We start from the raw sequence: 17,515 nt of genomic DNA on the forward strand, positions 1-17,515 counted from the left end.
GCAAAATCAGGACAACAGTACCTACCACAAAAGGCTGCTATGAAGAGTAAGTTGTCTTATGCAACAAAGCATCCAAGACATGGCCCAGCAGATGGTACGAGATCCACAAATGTTCATTATTTTCATGATCAGCATGACCTCCTCAGGGTCAAAGCAAAAACCATGTACCCATTTCTTTCCTGCCGGTTTTTGTTGATTTGGAAGGTTATGCAATCCGTGTTCTGCTCCAGATAGACAAGGGAGTCACTAAGAATCCAAACTTCATTCTATCATCCCTTAACCGAGCTGGCAAGGCTCCCTGAAGGTGGCTGCAACATCCACTGTTCCTTTGTCTCTTAGCACCACGCTCTGTGCTCACGGGGCACCCACTATTGCTGCATACTTTCAAGCTGCCACACACAGAGCTCCGGCAAAGAGCCGATGGTGACAAAGAGAGGAGCTTCACGTACAAAAGCGTCTGAAGAAAGGCAGAAAGACGGCCTGACAACTTACCAAAAGCCTTGGGGTCGAACGTAAGACAACAAGAACTCAAATAGAGGATTAAAACGGCATTGGTGATGCAGGGAGGGAGCCCAGAATGAAATCAAATGGCTCAGAAAATGGGCAAGAGAAGCAAGCAGGATTGCAAAATGTTTTGGCAGGAATGTGGCTTAGGAGACTAATAAACTTATAAAAAAAAATTACAGTCAAAGAGACAGACTCCAAAACTACATATATCTCCATGGGAAACATCCAAAATAAAATGTATGTTTGCAAATAGCAACTTCTCCCATCTGTTGCAGTGTTGCTACATTTTCTCAGGAAAGAGCGAGGTCCGTTAACAGTCCCCTGACACTGCAAAATATTGTCTGGTTCTGGTTGGTTACCTGTCACTCAGATACCTAGGTGCCTACCTAAATTCCTGCAGAAAACACAGCTGTTCAGGGGCCAGGAGTTTTCTACAGAGCACCAGCCAGACAACCCGTTCAACATAGTCATCACCCAGACAGGCATACCCACAGCAGCAAGGAATGAGAGAAACGTACAGCGCTTGCAGAACCAGAGCCTACCAGCTTAGACATTACCCCCCAAGAAGGCTGTCACATGCCTTAGGAAGATTAAACCATGCTTGGATCCATTCATAAAACATTTTCTGGCCAGGCGCGGTGGTTCATGCCTGTAATCCCAGCACTTTGGGAGGCCGAGGCAGGTGGATCACCTGAGGTCAGGAGTTCGAGACCAGCCTGACCAGCCTGACTCCATCTCTACTAAAAATACAAAAATTAGCTAAGCGTGGTGGTGTGCACCTGTGATCTCAGCTATTTGAGAGGCTGAAACAGGAGAATAGCTTGAACCTGGGAGGAGGAGGTTGCAGTGAGCCAAGATCCAGCCTGGGCAACAAGAGCGGAACTGTCTCAAAAAAAAAAAAAAAAAAAAAAAAAGGATTTTCTGAGCATATTCTCTGTACCAGAAACTATTCTTGGCACTGGGGATAGAGCAGTGGTCTCCCCTCATGGGGCTTACACTCTAGTGGGGAGATAAACACATCAACTCTAAATATATGCCATGGGATCAGGTGATGTTAAAGGTTTAATTATGTCCCCTCAAAATTCATCTGTTGCAGTCCTAACTCCAGTATCTCAGTACTTTATTTGAATACGAGGTCTTTTTTTTTTTTTTTTTTTTTTTTTTTTTTTTTTTTTTGAGAGTCTCATTCTGTCTCCCAATTTGGAGTGCAATGGCACAATCTCGGCTCACTGCAACTTCCGCCTCCCAACCAGGTTCATGTGATTCTCATGCCTCAGCTTCCCGAGTGTGTGCACCACCACACCCAGATAACTTTTGTATTTTTCATAGAGACAGGGTTTCACCTTGTTGGCCAGACTGGTCTCAAACTCCTGACCTCAGGTGATCTGCCTTCCTGGGCTTCCCAAAGAGCTAAGATTATAGGGATGAACCTCTGCGCCCAGACCCCTGAATATGAGGTCTTTAGAGAAGTAATCAAGTTAAAGTGAGGTCATTAAGGTGGGCCCTGATCCAATTTGAACTGGTGTCCTTATCAAAAGGGAACATAGGCTGGGTGTGGTGGCTCACATCTGTAATCCCAGCATTTTGGGAGGCTGAGGCAGGCGGGTCGTGAGGTCAGGAGTTCAAGACCAGCCTGACCAACATGGTGAAATGGTCTCTACTAAAAATACAAAAATTAGCCAGGTGTGGTGGGGCACACCTGTAATCCCAGCTACTCAGGAGGCTGAGGCAAGAAAATCGCTTGAACCCTGGAGGCAGAGGTTGCAGTGAGCCAAGATTGTGCCACTACACAACAGCCTGGGCAACAGAGCAAGTCTCCATCTAAAAAAAAAAAAGAAAACGAAAGGGAACATTTGTACAGGGAGAGACAGACACATGTGGAGGGCAGATGATGTAAAGAGACACAGGAAGAAGACAGCCATGGATAAGCCGAGGAGCGGGGCATGGAACAGATCCTTCCTGCACAGCCTCAGAAGGACCCACCCTGCCAACACCTTGATTTTGGACTTCCAGCCTCCAGAATGAGAAACAGTAAGGCCTTGCTGTTCCAGTCCCCAGGTCTGTGCTGCTCTCTTATGGCAGCCCTAGCACACCAGTCCAAGTGGTGAGGAGGGACAAAGCAGAGGGAAGGGGCAGAGAGTGACAGGGCATTCAGAGACGGTCGTCAGGCTGAGGCCACAGGAATTCCAACAGCAGGGCCCGCCTGTCGGCCCCACCAGGGCTACTCCTCAGAGGGCTTCTCAAGTAGACAAAGCCGCTCAAAGAGTCCCAAGGTGCACTGCCACGCACATGCATTACTGTATTAATACTCGGCTTAGTACATTTTAAGTCCAAGTTACGTAGTGGCTCTTGCTCCTTGAAAGGTTTTCATTTCCCTCGATACTCCCCCTTTCTCTTTCTTCTCAACCACTGTCTTAGTCAGCTTGGGCTGGTGTAACATAATACCATAGACTGGATGCCTTATAAAGAACAGACAATTTGGCCAGGCACGGTGATTCGTGCCTGTAATCCCAGCACTTTGGAGACCAAGGCGGGTGGATCACCTCAGGTCAGGAGTTTGAGACCAGCCTGACCAACATGGGGAATGAAACCCCATCTCTACTAAAAATAAAAAAATTAGTGGGGCGTGGTGGCACGCACCTGTAGTCCCAGTTACTCGGGAGGCTGAGACAGGAGAATCACTTGAACCCAGAAGGTGGAGGTTGCACTGAGCCAAGATGGTGCCATTGTACTCCAGCCTGGCCAACAAAGAGTGACACTCGTCAAAAAAAAAAAAAAAAAGAGCAGACATACATTTCTCACAATTCTGGAGGCTGGGAAGTCTAAGCCTAACACACCAGCAGATCCAGTGTCAGATGAGGGCCTGTTTTCTGGCTCATAGAAATGGCACCTTTTCTCTGAGTCCTCATATGGTAGAAGGGCAAACAAGCTCCTTTAGGCACCCTTTCTTTCTTTCTTTTTTTTTTTTTTTTTTTTTGAGACAGAGTTTTGCTCTTGTCACCCAGGCTAGAGTACAATGTCGTGATCTTGGCTCACTGCAACCTCTGCCTCCCAGGTTCAAGCAATTCTCCTGTTTCAGCCTCCCGAGTAGCTGGGATTACAGGTGCCCACCACCACACCTGGATAATTTTTGTATTTTTAGTGGAGATGGGGTTTCACCATGCTGGTCAGGCTGGTCTCAAGCTCTGGACCTCAAGTGATCCACCCACCTCGGCCTCCCAAAGTCTGGGATTACAGGTGTGAGCCACCAGGCCTGGCTTTTTTTTTTTTTTTCACTACAACCTCAGTGAGGCACCTGTTATAAGGGCACTAATCCCATTCATGAGGGTAGATCTCATCACCTCCCAAAGGCCCCATTTCCAAATACCATCACACTGGAGGTTTGAATTTCAACAAAAGAATTTGGGGGGACACAAACATTCTGATCATAGCAACCATCCCACCATAAATGGTACCACCTTTCCCATGAAGAGATGATGAGACATGGATTCATAGTTGTTTTACTTAAACCAGCAAGAGTCAAAGATTTCCAAAGATCATCCCACACAGTATGCCTCTCCCTTGCAATCCAGGCATGGTAAGGGTGGGGGTGGAATCAAGGGTGCTTAGTCCAGGGCCATGGTCGCAGAACCCACCTGCCTAGCCTGAGTGTGTATAATCTGCAACTTTAGACCAATTGGCACTGTTGTTAACAAACCAAGGTGATCCAAACCCTCAGCCCAGTAATCTGCAGACCTCCATTTAGTCAGCAGAGCCAACACGGATGGGCAACAAAGCAGTGGCTCTTACTATTTTAGAGGTAAATAACTCCATTTAGAATATGATGAAACCCATGGACCCTCTCTTCAGAAACATGTTTACATGCACACAATTGATAGGGCTCCGTAGACCTCCAAAACTTATCAATTATCCTTCTCTAGTTCATGAACTCCCAAGAAATAACTTCTGCAAATGGCAAGAACCACAAAGAAAAAGAGAAAGAATAATGGGGAGCGAGGGAAGATGGTAGACACTGCAAAATACGTCACTCAAAGAGGACTAATTCCCTTAATAGATAAAGAGCTCCTACAAATCAATAAGAAAAAGGCCAAAAACCCAAAAGAAAAGTGGGGAATGGACGTGAACAATGAACAGAAATGAAGCACAAACAGTTGAGAAGGTATGAAAATATACTCAACTCCCATGTAAATAAGAGAAACAATAAATAAAACAAGATACTCTGTTTAATACACTAGATTGGCAAAGATCAAAATGAGTACCCTGTTGGCTGACATGTGGAAAAGCAAACACTCCAGTACCAGATGGGTGTGATTATAAGTCGGGAACCCTTATAAATTATAAGGGTTATAAATGTGATTATAAATTGCCAACCTCTATGGCAGGCAATTTGGCAATACTTATCAACAGTTAAAACAGACATACCTTTTGGCCTAAGACTAGGAATTTACCCCTCAGATACACTGAAGGGTCACATTTATAAAGTGACAAATGGAAATTGATATTTATCGCACTATGGTTTGTAACAAAAAAAAAAAATTATGTACTACCTAAATGTCCATCAACAAGGGATGATTAAGTCAACACGATTCCTCTACACAGTGACTACTATGCAATAATTAATTAACATAAAGAGTGAGGCAATTTTGTAGTAGTCATGGGGAAGGATGCTCAAGACATATTGCTAAGTGAAAAAGCAAGATAATGAACAGCATGTACAGTTTAAAAATACATCTGCCCTGGTGGGTGGGAGGGATGGATGAAGAGAAGCTGGTTCATGGTTACAAACATACATAGATAGAAGAACTAAATTCTAATGTTTGTTAGGGTGACTATACTTAGCAGCAATACTTTGTATATTTTAAGGTAACTAGAATAGAGGACTTGAAATGATACCAACCCATGGAAATGAATACTCAGGTGATGGACACGTCGATTCTCTGGCTTGATCATTACACATTCTATGCATTCTTTTGTATCAATAAAAGAAGAAAAATCTGCCCATACCTACGCATCTACAAATATGTATGTGGGTTCCTATGCATATAGGGTATCTCTGGAGTGATACACAAGGACTAGGAGGAGGGGTGGCCTCTCACCAGAAGACCCAGGAACTGAAGAGCTCAGATAAGAAGCAGTTACTTCTCACTGCAAACCCTCTCAGAACCTTTGAATTTCAGACCATGTGTCTGTATTACCAGTTCCAAAACTTAACCAAGCACATCTTGCAAACACAAAGATGATTAAAAACCAAAAAGAACCCAGTGATGAGAAGTTGCGTAGCTAGGGCAGAGTGGCCACCGTAAGAGTGCTAAGAGGATGTTAACAGGTGGCTCTACCCTGAGTAGTTATTTTCGTGCATGAGAATGTCCCAAACTGTTACTCTACTCATCAAAAATCCAAATTCCCACAACTCCTTCCACGACTTTTCCCACCACTCACAAGTGATGGGGGAGGGAGCGTCTCTTCCCAGGAAAGTGCCACCGTCTCTGAAGCAGGCATGCTGGGCCACAACTTGGCCCAACTCTCAGTTGCCCCAGAGTTCTCAGGAAAAAAACCCATAGAGCATATAAAGGGAGCTTTCAACCTTGTAAGTGCCAAGAAACACAGCAGAGCCCTGATGGTCTAACCTAAGAGAAATGTGAGGCCAGAAAACTTCCCAGCGTGTGGCACATAGAATCTGCTAATAAGATGCCACACCGGCTGCTCCCTCATTTCAGGGTGAGAGACCACAATCGAGCTGCAAGGTAGGGCAGGATGAAGAGAAGCTGGTTCATGGGTACAAACATACATACATAGAAGGACTAAATGCTAAAGTTTGCTACGGGGGCTATACTTACCAGCAATACTTTGTATATTTCTTTGTTGTTGTTGTTGTTGTTGAGATGGAGTTTTCGCTCTTGTTGCCCAGGCTGGAGCACAGTGGCACAATCTCGGCTCACTGCAACCTCCACCTCCCTGGTTCAAGTGATTCTCCTGCCTCAGCCTCCCAAGTAGCTTGGATTACAGGCACACACCACCATGCCTGGCTAATTTTTTTGTATTTTTAGTAGAGACAGGGTTGCACCATGTTGGCCAAGTCTCAAACTCCTGACCTCAGGTGATCCACCCTCGGCCTCCCGAAGTGCTGGGATTACACGCGTGAGCCACCACGCCTGGCCATACCTTGTATATTTCAAGGTAACGAGATGAGAGGACTTGATACCAACACATGGAAATGATGACTACGCATATCCAAGTGGGCATGGAAAAGATGCCCACGTTGTCTATGGTCCATATGGTATGGACTCAGATGAAGAACCCTGGACTCTGACCCTGTCTCTTTCAGTAAACAGCAAATGCTGGGCTATACCCCCAGATTCCCCATCAGTGCTGAAGAATTGACTCCCCCAGGAGTGAGCTCTCCCCAGGAACCGCCCTCAGCAACTGTCCTGTCCAAGGCCATGCCCCTTGCCTGGGCAGCCCCCATCAAGGACTGGCCCATGCAGAAATATAAATCCTAGTCCTCTCAGCCCAAGTTGGCCAGCTCTGAAGGGCCAGCTCAGCTCCAGCACTCACCACGGCATGGGCGGGGGCTTTGGCTGAGAGCGGTATTGGAGCCCAGCTTCTCCCTCTGCCTAGTGCTGCTTTGCCCCTTTCCTTGCAGAGGTCAGTTCTGAGAGTAATCCCTAAAAGCACATTCATCTCCTTCCCAAGATCTGCTTGCCAGGAAATCAGCCACAACCCAATACTGACAGTCTAAAAAGATGCCGGGGCTTGAACTATGCTCCCCCAAAAGATACCTTCAAGTCCCCTCGGTGCCTGTGGATATGATCTTCTTTGGAAATAGGGACTTTGTCGATGTCATTGAGTTAAAATGAGGCAATTCTGGATTAGGGTGCACCTCCATCCCATGACTGGTGTCCTTATAAAGAGACAGGAAGTGATTAAGAGACAGAAGAGACAGTCAGAGGGAGGCAGACTGGGTGAAGACAGACACAGAGACCGAGTGCTGCAGTCATAAGCCAGAAAACGCCACCACTAGAAGCTAGAAAGAGGGAAGGAAGGATCCTCCCTGTGGCTACAGAAGGAGCACGGCCCTGCCGACACCTTGGTTTTGGATTTCTGGCCTCCAGAACTGGGAGAGAATAAATTTCTGTTATTGAAGCCACACAGTGTGCGGTAATTTGTTAGAACCATCCCAGCAAACTCATAGAGAATGTCAGCGAGAAGATCTACTCAGGGCACCCTTCTACGTCATCAATGCAGGCAAGAACACCCGCAAGCTTACCCACCCCAGGGCTGCTGCAGGCATCTAACCAGAATGTGCACGGGAGGGGGACCCCGAAAAAAACCATACAACACTGTAGCACTGGGCTGGTGCTGATGATGGGGAGAGGGAACAGCTCTCTCGAATTCACAGAGGCGTCCCTCTGCTCGGGGACTATTCAGGCCTTGTGTTTCTAGCTCTTTCCTGCTGGTCATCTTACCACCCAGCACCTCCTATCAGAAAGCGTGAAATTCAATTCAGGTCAGCACTTCGACCGGGGCTGAGTAGAGAAAGAAGTTTCACCCATCAGCTAAAATAAGGCCTGGGGATTATCTATGGGTCTCAACTAGCCAAGAGAACAGGTCTCTCCATTACCATAAATAATCGACAGAGGGAATATATGTTCCAAGGCAAATGATACCCTGTGTCCGAGCCACCTTCCCACAGAGAACACCACAACCTGTCCCTCTCTTCGGGGGCACATGGCTGCCACTTCCTACCCCTTCTGGGCAGATAAACCCTGGGACCGATGATGGCCGCGCTGACCTCCAATAGCTGGCAGCATGCAGAATTCTATAGTCTCACAGACTTGAGTCGGATTGGTATGCACGGGTAGCTATAGCCATGACTCAACACCTGCAGAGAAAATGTAGGGTTGTACTCCTCTCCGCAGGCACCGTTTCTGCACTGTTGCGCTGACTCAAAGCACCCTTTGAAGTCCATAGGACCTGTATCAATGAACACTAGGAACCAGGCCCTACGTGCCAATTTCCATCATTCACAAGTACTTCAAAAAGATGAGGCAGAGCAGGAAGTTCAAAAGAATCCGCCCGCAACTGCAGAATGCAATCTCCGAAATTACAGGCAGTGCCTTGTCACACAGGGCACACCAAGCAGGTGCTTTGCAAATGCCTCCTTCTTGCCAAGAAGTCCCTGCCAAGGATTAATAGGAATTTCCAGTTCTCTAAGCATTTCTTGTTCCTCAGAGCGATTACCCCTAAATTTCTAGCACTTCAAAAATACAGGATTTAGCACCTGTTTGTTTCAGAAATACTTGCTAAAAACAGATCTGCCAAAAGGCCACCTCTAAAATTAGTCATATTTCCTGCTCTGCAAAACATAGTAAATCGTATTTTTAGTAACTCCTTCACTCCAGGTATCTGGCACCGTCATGCTCTAAGCATGATCATTGGCAAGTTAGTAAGCAGGCAACCCTTATTCTTAGCCTAAAAATAGTTCTGATGGAAGTGACAAGCAGGCTTATTATTTTTTAACCAAGGGTTAGAACAAGATACTTCAACATCCTAACCAATCATTTTATATACTCAACTTTGTATCTCAGTGAGACTCAATCACAAAAGAAGGTAACAGTGGCACGGACTGTCTGTTCTTGTTTTATAGTTTGCCTGCCTACAGTATCTGAGATACGCCTACTCTTTTCTCGATTCAGTTTTTCCAACTATATTTTTTCAACTTTTATCAATTTTTTACAAAACGTAATAACCTGTCATGTGCCAGAGACCATGCCTATCCTGGTTCATAGGATCATGAACCAACACCAGGGTTCCAGCAATTCTTGTGTGTCAGCCATCCAAGCAGCTGGGACTACAAGTGTGTGTCACCACACCCAGCTAATTTTTGTATTTTTAGTAGAGATGGGGTTTCTCCATGTTGGCCAGGCTGGTCTCAAACTCCTGACCTCAAGTGATCCACTGGCCTCAGCCTCCCAAAGTGCTGGGATAACAGGCATGAGCCACCACATCCGGCCACTAAATCAAACTTCTAAGGAATTATCTAAATATATTGCTGATGACAAAGGACCATTGTTTTACTGATTCCTTACAAACATTATTTATAATGTCTGTATTAGAAACATTATTTATAATGTCTGTATTAGAAACATTATTTATAATGTCTGTATTAGAAACATTATACATGGTTTCTAAGTTACTTCTATTTTAAGTTACTTCTATTTTAAGTTTAATGTTTATAGAAATTTAAAATCTTAAACTCTTTTTTTTTTTTTTTTTTAGATGGGGTCTCATTCTGTCACCCACGCTGGAGTGCAGTGGCACAATCTAGGCTCACTGCAACCTCCACCTCCCAAATTCAAGCAATTCTCCTGCCGCAGCCTCCCAAGTAGCTGGGATTACAGGTGTGCACCACCACACCTGGCTATTTTTCGTATTTTTAGTAGAGACAGGGTTTCACCATGTTGGCCAGGCTGATCTAGAACTCCTGACCTCAAGTGATCCACCCACCTTGGCCTCCCAAAGTGTTAGGATTGGCCTTAGTTAGGTAATATCCAAAACTAGAGTGGGGATGGGGACTCATTTTAATTTAGCAATCCTTCTCAGAGTCAAGCATACACACACACAACCATTGTAATCCCTACGATCTGCTAAAACCCAAATCTATTAGTTAAGCATTAACTGTGCTGGATTTTGGGAGATAAATGCTATTAATGACACCATTGTTTCTTTAAAGCCAGCGACTGAGTGAACTAAAATCCAGATTTCTCCCAATGCCTGCAATCCCTGACGCACTGATTCTCCCCGCGGGGGAGAAGCATCCCAGGAAACCAAGTTTTTCCAACACAGACATCTCTCCCCTGCCTCCTTCTCCACCGAAGAACCACCATCCTTAACCGCAGTCCATCAATGGGCCCAGGGGAACAATTTCACATCCAATTAACATCTCCTGTCATTGCAACAATCAAGTGAGATTCATCATTTAAGAAAGATAAAACGGGAGGGAAAGGGGAGTGGGCACCTGGAGGAGCAGCGAGTCTCTTCATGTGAATCCTATTTGGGCAGGAATGCCCTGCATGTGGGGCTTCCCAATGGGCCCGACACAGGGCTCCAGAACCTCAGCGCTGGCTGAGCTCTGAATCCACCCCCAGGCAGTTCAGCCCAAGCCAAGAGTTTTATGGTGCAAAAATGCGCTGCTACAGAGCCAGAGGCACAGCACAACACAGCAAAGTGGAGAGAAGCCAGAAGCCTGCAGCAGGGCAGGCGAGAAGAATGTACTTGCAGTGTTTGCCATTACGTTGTCAGCATAAAGACTCGCCTCTTTCTGTTATGTTTAGAGAGGAAATATGCACGACCAGACTGAATCCTATATGTTTCCAATGAAAATAAACTTCCATCGCCAGTGCCAACAGGAATTTACACAGGGCCAGAAGAAGTGAGCTCACTCTAATTAACCGACTGTGTGGCCTCACAGCATCCTTGCGCCCTGAACGGACTCGCAGTGTGGAAGTCAGACAGCTCACTACGAAACGAATCGAATCGAATCGAATCGAGGAGTAAAAGTGTGCCTCGCTCCCTGCGGACTAGAACAAGGTTTGGAGGTTTTTCTTTCTTTTTTTTTTTTTTTTTTTGAAGAGTTACTCAAGTTCATACTGAACACTCCCTTTTTGCATGGGAATGCAGGCACTTTTAAAAACTACTCACTCTAACCCCACGTACCCATAATAAAGGAGTGCTCACTCAGAACGGCTGTAGGGAATACAGGGAAAATGACAAGGGTGGCAGAGACCTGCAGTCACAGGCAAGAGGCTCCAAGACAAAGTGGGGAAATGGGGGGAGGGGAACTAAAGGTGGGGTGAGGCTGGTGACAGGCAAAAAGGGCAGGTTGGCCCTGTGACCAGGGGTTTCACAGGGCAGCCCTAGGCTGGGCAGAGGTCCCCAGGAGAAAGACAGAGGGCTCGGCTCCCAGGCCACCGGCTCGGTTGGGAAGTGAACTCCGCCTTCCCTTATTGCGGCTGACGCCTCCCTGACCCACAGACCACACAAAGGAGCTGGTCCCCCTCCAGGGCTGAGCCACCCCCAGCCTGGGGGCAGCCTTGAGCCCGAGATGACAGGAGCTTGGGGCAGCTCCAGCCTGGGGTGACCCGGCCTCAAAAGCAAGCCATCAGCTTTTGGGTTTCTTCTCACAGCTCTAAATGACACCTTCCATCTACCTGCCCCTCGCCGGGCAAGGGTTCACAATCATCTAACTTCCAGCAAGGCTGGAGAGGCGCCCCTTTCGGTCTCGGGGAGGTCCCCTTTCCTTTCCCCTCTTCTAGAAAGATAAGAAGGTATCTCCCAATCTCTGGGGAGGTGTCTGTAGTTCTGCTCCCGCCAGTAGCAGGGTCTTCACTGCAGCTCCCACCCTGAGGCTGGAGGGCACACAGGAGCTGGGGGAACCGAGAGAAGGGGATGAGACGGAGAGAAGCGGCTGAGAACGGCGGGGATGAGAATGGTGGGTGATATGGGCGGCAGGGGTGGGAAGGTTGAGTGGATGGAGAGGCGCACAGGTTGAGGGATGGACAGGTGGAGGGCGGAAGCACAAACCCTAGCCTGAGCACGAAAAATTCCCTAGCTGCTGGAGTCCACAGGTGGGGAGGAATGCAGGATCTCAGCCTTCCCCCACCTCCTCCCAGAGCCCAGGACGGGAATCAGACCCTAAGCTCCCCCAGAGGATGGCTGTTAGCTTTACGGCTCCCCCGCCCCCGACATAAGAGCCCAACTCTTCTAGCCTTGGTTCCCGCCTCGCCACGGATCCGCAGCCCCTGCCGGCCCGGAGGGCAGAGAGGCCCCATCCCGCCCCCGGCGCTGGTGTCCGCCAGGCGGCGCCCTTCCACTTGCAGAACTGCGGCGCGGGACGCTTCCCCCGGCACTGCCGTCCCCTCCCCAGCCCCCGGGCAGCTGACCCCAGGCCGCCCTTCGGGAAAGGCTGAGAGGGGCTGAGTGCGCGTTTGGCTCGACCCCTCTTTTAACCCAACAGGAAAGCCGGGCAGAAGGGGAAGGCGCTCGGCCCGGGACTGTGCACTGGGACTCCCAGTGCAGTGCTCCCCGCGGGGTCCTGGCCGCCGACTCCCGCCCTGTCCCCCAGCCCCACGGCGCCCGGGCGACTCACCTTCTCCCCGGTCAGCACGTGCAGCCCCTCGCGCACCTTGGCGAAGGAGCCCTCGCCCAGCTTCCTGCTGCCGATGAGGTAGTTGCCCACGCGCTTGTGGTGCTGGAAGTCGCGGAGCCGCTCGCGGGGCACGCCGCTCACCCAGGCCGGCAGGAAACTTCCCTCGCAGGCCGCCGCCGGCCTGGCCGCGTCCTCCGCGCCGCCGCCGCCCCCAGGCGCCGCCGGCTCCCCCAGGAGCCCGTCCCCTGCCGCCGCCGGCATCGCGCTCGCCCGCGGCCCGCGCGGCTCAGGCTGGGCTCCCGCGCTCGCAGCTCCTCCTCCTCAGGCTCCTCGGCTCCCCCGGCTCCTTCGGCTTCTCCCGCCGCCGCCCTGGGCCCAGCCCCGCCCGGGTCTCCGCACCCCGCGCCCGGGGCCGCCGCGATCACGCCCCCCGCGCCGCCAAGCGTGGCGCGCAGACAATAGCGGCCGCCCAGGGGACGCGGGAGCGGGGACCCCGCCCCCAAAAGTTCTTCCTCGGAGGGTCGCCCGGGCCCCTTTCAGGACACCAGGATTCCGCCCCAGGTCCCGTCCAGGAGGCTAATGACAGTCGTCCTGCTCGGGCGCGCGGGGTGGGGCGCGGTCCGGCGGCGCCTGGGTCCCGGGGTCCGGGTGCCTGGGTGCCTGGGTCCCGGAGCCCGAGCGCCTCCGCCTCGCCGCCGCCGTCTGGCCCGCACGGGCTCGGGTCCGGCTCCAGCGATCGCTCCTAGCCGTGCGCTGGGCGGCAGCTCCCGCCGAAGAGAAGCGCGCGGCGGGCTGCAGGCGCCCTCTGGAAGGCAGCAGAAGAAAGCCCCATTCAGTTTGAATTTGCAGAAATTTAATCCGGTCGCGGGCGGCGGGAACAGATGCGAGCTCCACTCCGCAGCCCGTGCACTTTCAAATCCCTAGTAGCCCCTCCTTCCCCGCGCGCCACAGTCAAACTCGACCCTCGCTCGAGAGGGGAGGGCCCGGGGAGGGGAGCGGCGGAGTGGACGCAGGAGCCACCTGAGCGCCAGACTGGGAGATCCTGCGCGGCCTCGGAGGCGCGCGCTCCCGGGCCGCCCAGGTCGGGCCGCCTCCGGCTGCGCCTCTCGCCCGGATTCTGGGCTTGGGTTTTCTGGACCTTTCGGCGGTGAAATCCCCCACTGGCCGCACCCACCCGGGGCGGGGGAAGGGGGAAGGCTCTCGAACTCCGTTGACTGTGGATCGGGTTGCGTGCCCGGCCCTGGGTCCGGCACACAGTAGGGCCCCCTGGACCTGGGGTGGAAGGATAGATGGATGGCTAGAAGAAAGGGTGGGGAGGTGGCCAGGCGTCTGCCTGGGCTCGCACGCAGGCTGGTTGGCTGTGTTGGAGGAGGTGCAGCCACAGCAATAATAGTAGCAGCAGCAACGTAGGAACCAGGGCGTTTGCTGCCTCTGCTTGTAGCTTACACCTTCTTTGCCTGCCGTTGAAATGATGCCCGTGATTGCAGGAGGTGGACCGGCGCTCGCCTTTCTTCGATGCTTTTGTTCTGCAAGCGCTATGACTGTGCTTATCGCATAAACAATTGCAACTGCCCTGACGACACTGGTACCTCTCCAGGATCCCCAACATCTTCTCAAACCGAAAATGAAGAATCTTGTGAGGGAGAAGCAGGAGAGTAGGTAGGAGGAGGCATTTACAAAATGCTACCTGTTGAGGTACCCGCATTTGATGGAAACTTCACCCCGATCGTGCAACATCAGAGCTGAAAGGAAGGATTGGGTCCTAACAAAGTTCCTTTCATTGTTTATTCCTGAGTAAACAAGTATGGCATCGACCCATAGCACTGCTTTGAGATTGGAGGTGGGGGATATGGGGGTAACAACAGCTGTCATCAATCCAGTGTCTGGGGGGCTCGCTGACCCATCTGAAGAGGGACCCAGAGAAACGCCTGCTTTCAATAGGTCTAATTTTAAATACGCTACTATATTCATCTACCTGCCTGTTCCAAGTCACCAGCCTCAGTTATTATGACAGAACCTGTGTTTTCTGTTGTTCTGTCTCATTGTTCCCGTTTACCAATATTAAGGATACAGCTTAAAATGTTTTTCTTGCTGTGCTTAAGGGACTTCTTTGCTCCCACCACCCTTGACTATTTCAGTAAGGTTCATTCAATCCTTTTAATGTCTCTAATTCAGTAATCAAATCTTAAGAGGACAGTTGCATGGGAGGGGAATGGTGACCAGCATGGTGCCAGCAGAATAGATGTCCAGCAACTGTCTAAAGAATGAGGAATATGGAGCTCACTTTGGGGTCAAAACCACTCAGGCCAGGTGCAGTGGCTCACGCCTCTAATCCTAGCACTTTGGGAGGCCGAGGCAGGTTGATCACGAGGTCAGAAGTTCAAGACCAGCCTGGCCAAGATGGTGAAACCCTGTCTCTACTAAAAATACAAACATTAGCCAGGTTTGGTAGTGGGTGCCTGTAATCCCAGCTACTTGGGAGACTGAGGCAGAGAATTGCTTGAATCCAGGAGGTGGAGGTTGCAGTGAGCCGAAATCTTGCCACTGCACTCCAGCCTGGGCGACAGAGCAAGACTTGGTCTCAAAACAAACAAACAAAAAAAAAAACACTCTGAATCTTCCATCAGAAACAGTTTGGGAGTCCACCCAATGTTGTGTTAATAGAGTATGTTTTTTTTAATGTTAGGACATGCATTGTTTATGAAAATTTAGAGATTTATTTATTAAGGTTTAAGGCAAATTTCAGAGACTTTTCCCCAAAGTATCTTTATGGTCTAAAAAAAAAAAATTCATAAAAATGGTGGATGACGTTCACAATGAAATAGAGATTTTCTTTCCTTTTAATTATCCTCTCAGGGTAGAGGTCAGGAAAGGGGTGAAGAAGAGAGAAAATCCAGGCCCATTAAATCTTTTTCAAGCCTGCTGCCTGGGTTTGATTCAAGTTCACTGCTAATTCCATAAGCTGGGATGGATGCCAAAGAGAAGTTCAAATCCTACCCGTGCGTCCCCTTTGTAACTGATTTTTGAACTACAAGTCCTAGTCTCTGAAATGGCCTGTTTAACAAGATATCACCCCAGAAATGTCTTTATGTAAAACAAATTGGTACACAATATATTGCCCTCATATTCAGTGTGCAGAAAGCATCTGATTATTCAATGCGACAGTAATGCAACATTGAAAATTTTCTGCTGGCCGGGCGCGGTGGCTCAAGCCTGTAATCCCAGCACTTTGGGAGGCCGAGATGGGCGGATCACGAGGTCAGGAGATCGAGACCATCCTGGCTAACACGGTGAAACCCCGTCTCTACTAAGAAATACAAAAAAAATAGCCGGGCGAGGTGGCGGGCGCCTGTAGTCCCAGCTACTCGGGAGGCTGAGGCAGGAGAATGGCGTAAACCCGGGAGGCGGAGCTTGCAGTGAGCTGAGATCCGGCCACTGCACTCCAGCCTGGGCTACAGAGTGAGACTCCGTCTCAAAAAAAAAAAAAAAGAAAAAAAAGAAAATTCTCTGCTAATCAGCCCAAACTAAATTTCTAGCCTTATTCTCCTGCGGAGTTCCCGGGTGGGGGGTGGGGGCGGGCGCTATATTTCAGCTGTCTTTGGCTGGGATCGAGCCTCCATACTGTCACACCTTTGCCTGTGCCTTGCCCACCCCCAATCTGCTGTCACCAACTCATTTCCACCTAGCACAGGTGTTCCCTTTCCCATGAAGCCCTCCCCAACCAATAAGCTACAAGAAGCCCATCTGCCTCTGTTGTCTCTTAGTTCATATAGTCATTTCACATTCCCCTTATGTCCTGTAGTACTTATTATCCATGGCTTTCTTCTGTTTTAGACTCATTGAGGATAGGAGCTGTGTCTAATTTCATTATTATTTACCCTACAGCACCTAGCACAGTGTCTGAGACATGATCATTGTTCAGTATATATTTGTTGAATAAATGAATGAAAGTAATCATTCACTCATTCTGAAGTGGAGTTTTACTACTCCTGAGAGCAAGACCCCGTCTAGTCCTGGGGGAGACAAGTTACCAGTGACTTTCTAAAAGCATTTTTAGTTGCATTGTTGGTTGCCTTTGGGGATCAACAAATATAATTGTTTGTCTTGTCAAAGATGGGTCATTCTCTAACTTGGATGAGTTAACCCTTTCAGAAACAGGACCAATCCCAGTGGGCTGTGAAGCCTGGGGAAGCTTTCTCAGTTGACTTGTACCAGCTGCTTCCTTCCTTCCCTTTTCCTTCCCCATCTCCTCGCCCCATATGGCTGGGAGACTGCCTCTGTGCTCTCACAGAACGCCAGCTAGAAGACCCAGCTGGAAGCAGTCAAAGACAATTAGAAGTAATCAGGCTGGCACAGCCAGGAAATGAGAGTTGGCTAGAAGGGGTTAGGCTGGCAGAAGCCGGCTGGTAACTGGAGAAGGAACGGATGGCAAAGCAAAGACGGCAGACATGGATCAACTTCGCCTGAAAAACATCCTGTGAACTCTATATGTTCATGTTCCCAAAACAAAGCGTCCCGTAAATAACAGACTGGACTTGAACCCGTGTCCCCAGAGTTCATGTCAAGCATTATTCTTTTACAACACCCAGCTGTTGAATGTGCACAATGCAACGGCTGAGGAAGAAAGGGTTCCTCGGGCATAAAGACTCATGTGCAAAGGCAGCCCAGTGTGCTATTGCAGAGTAGGCTGCATCCCCACAATGAAACGCTTCTCTAAAAACGAGTCGTGACACTTACCTTTTGGTGCTTCAGTTTCCTTAAGCTGCAAAAATGGGATATTAAGGAATTGTACGGAGTCAATCAGATTATGCACACAAAGCGCTCAGATCAGTGCCTGACACCTTATAAGTACTAGGTGAA

The 17,515-nt window shown here is 49.4% G+C and overlaps 1 protein-coding gene across 1 annotated transcript in view; it reads right to left on the reverse strand.

The window, feature by feature from the left end:
* HUNK (hormonally up-regulated Neu-associated kinase) overlaps positions 1-13,137 on the reverse strand; it is a 127,071-nt gene extending 113,934 nt beyond the window's left edge. Inside the window, exon 1 of the mRNA XM_025381038.1 lies at positions 12,656-13,137. Coding sequence (XP_025236823.1) covers positions 12,656-12,916 — 261 coding nt within the window. The 5' untranslated portion in view covers positions 12,917-13,137. The remainder of the gene's footprint in view (positions 1-12,655) is intronic.
* Between the last annotated feature and the right edge of the window lie 4,378 nt (positions 13,138-17,515).

The sequence above is a fragment of the Theropithecus gelada genome, chromosome 3, assembly GCF_003255815.1.
Source record: "Theropithecus gelada isolate Dixy chromosome 3, Tgel_1.0, whole genome shotgun sequence".
In the NCBI taxonomy this organism is placed as follows: domain Eukaryota; kingdom Metazoa; phylum Chordata; class Mammalia; order Primates; family Cercopithecidae; genus Theropithecus; species Theropithecus gelada.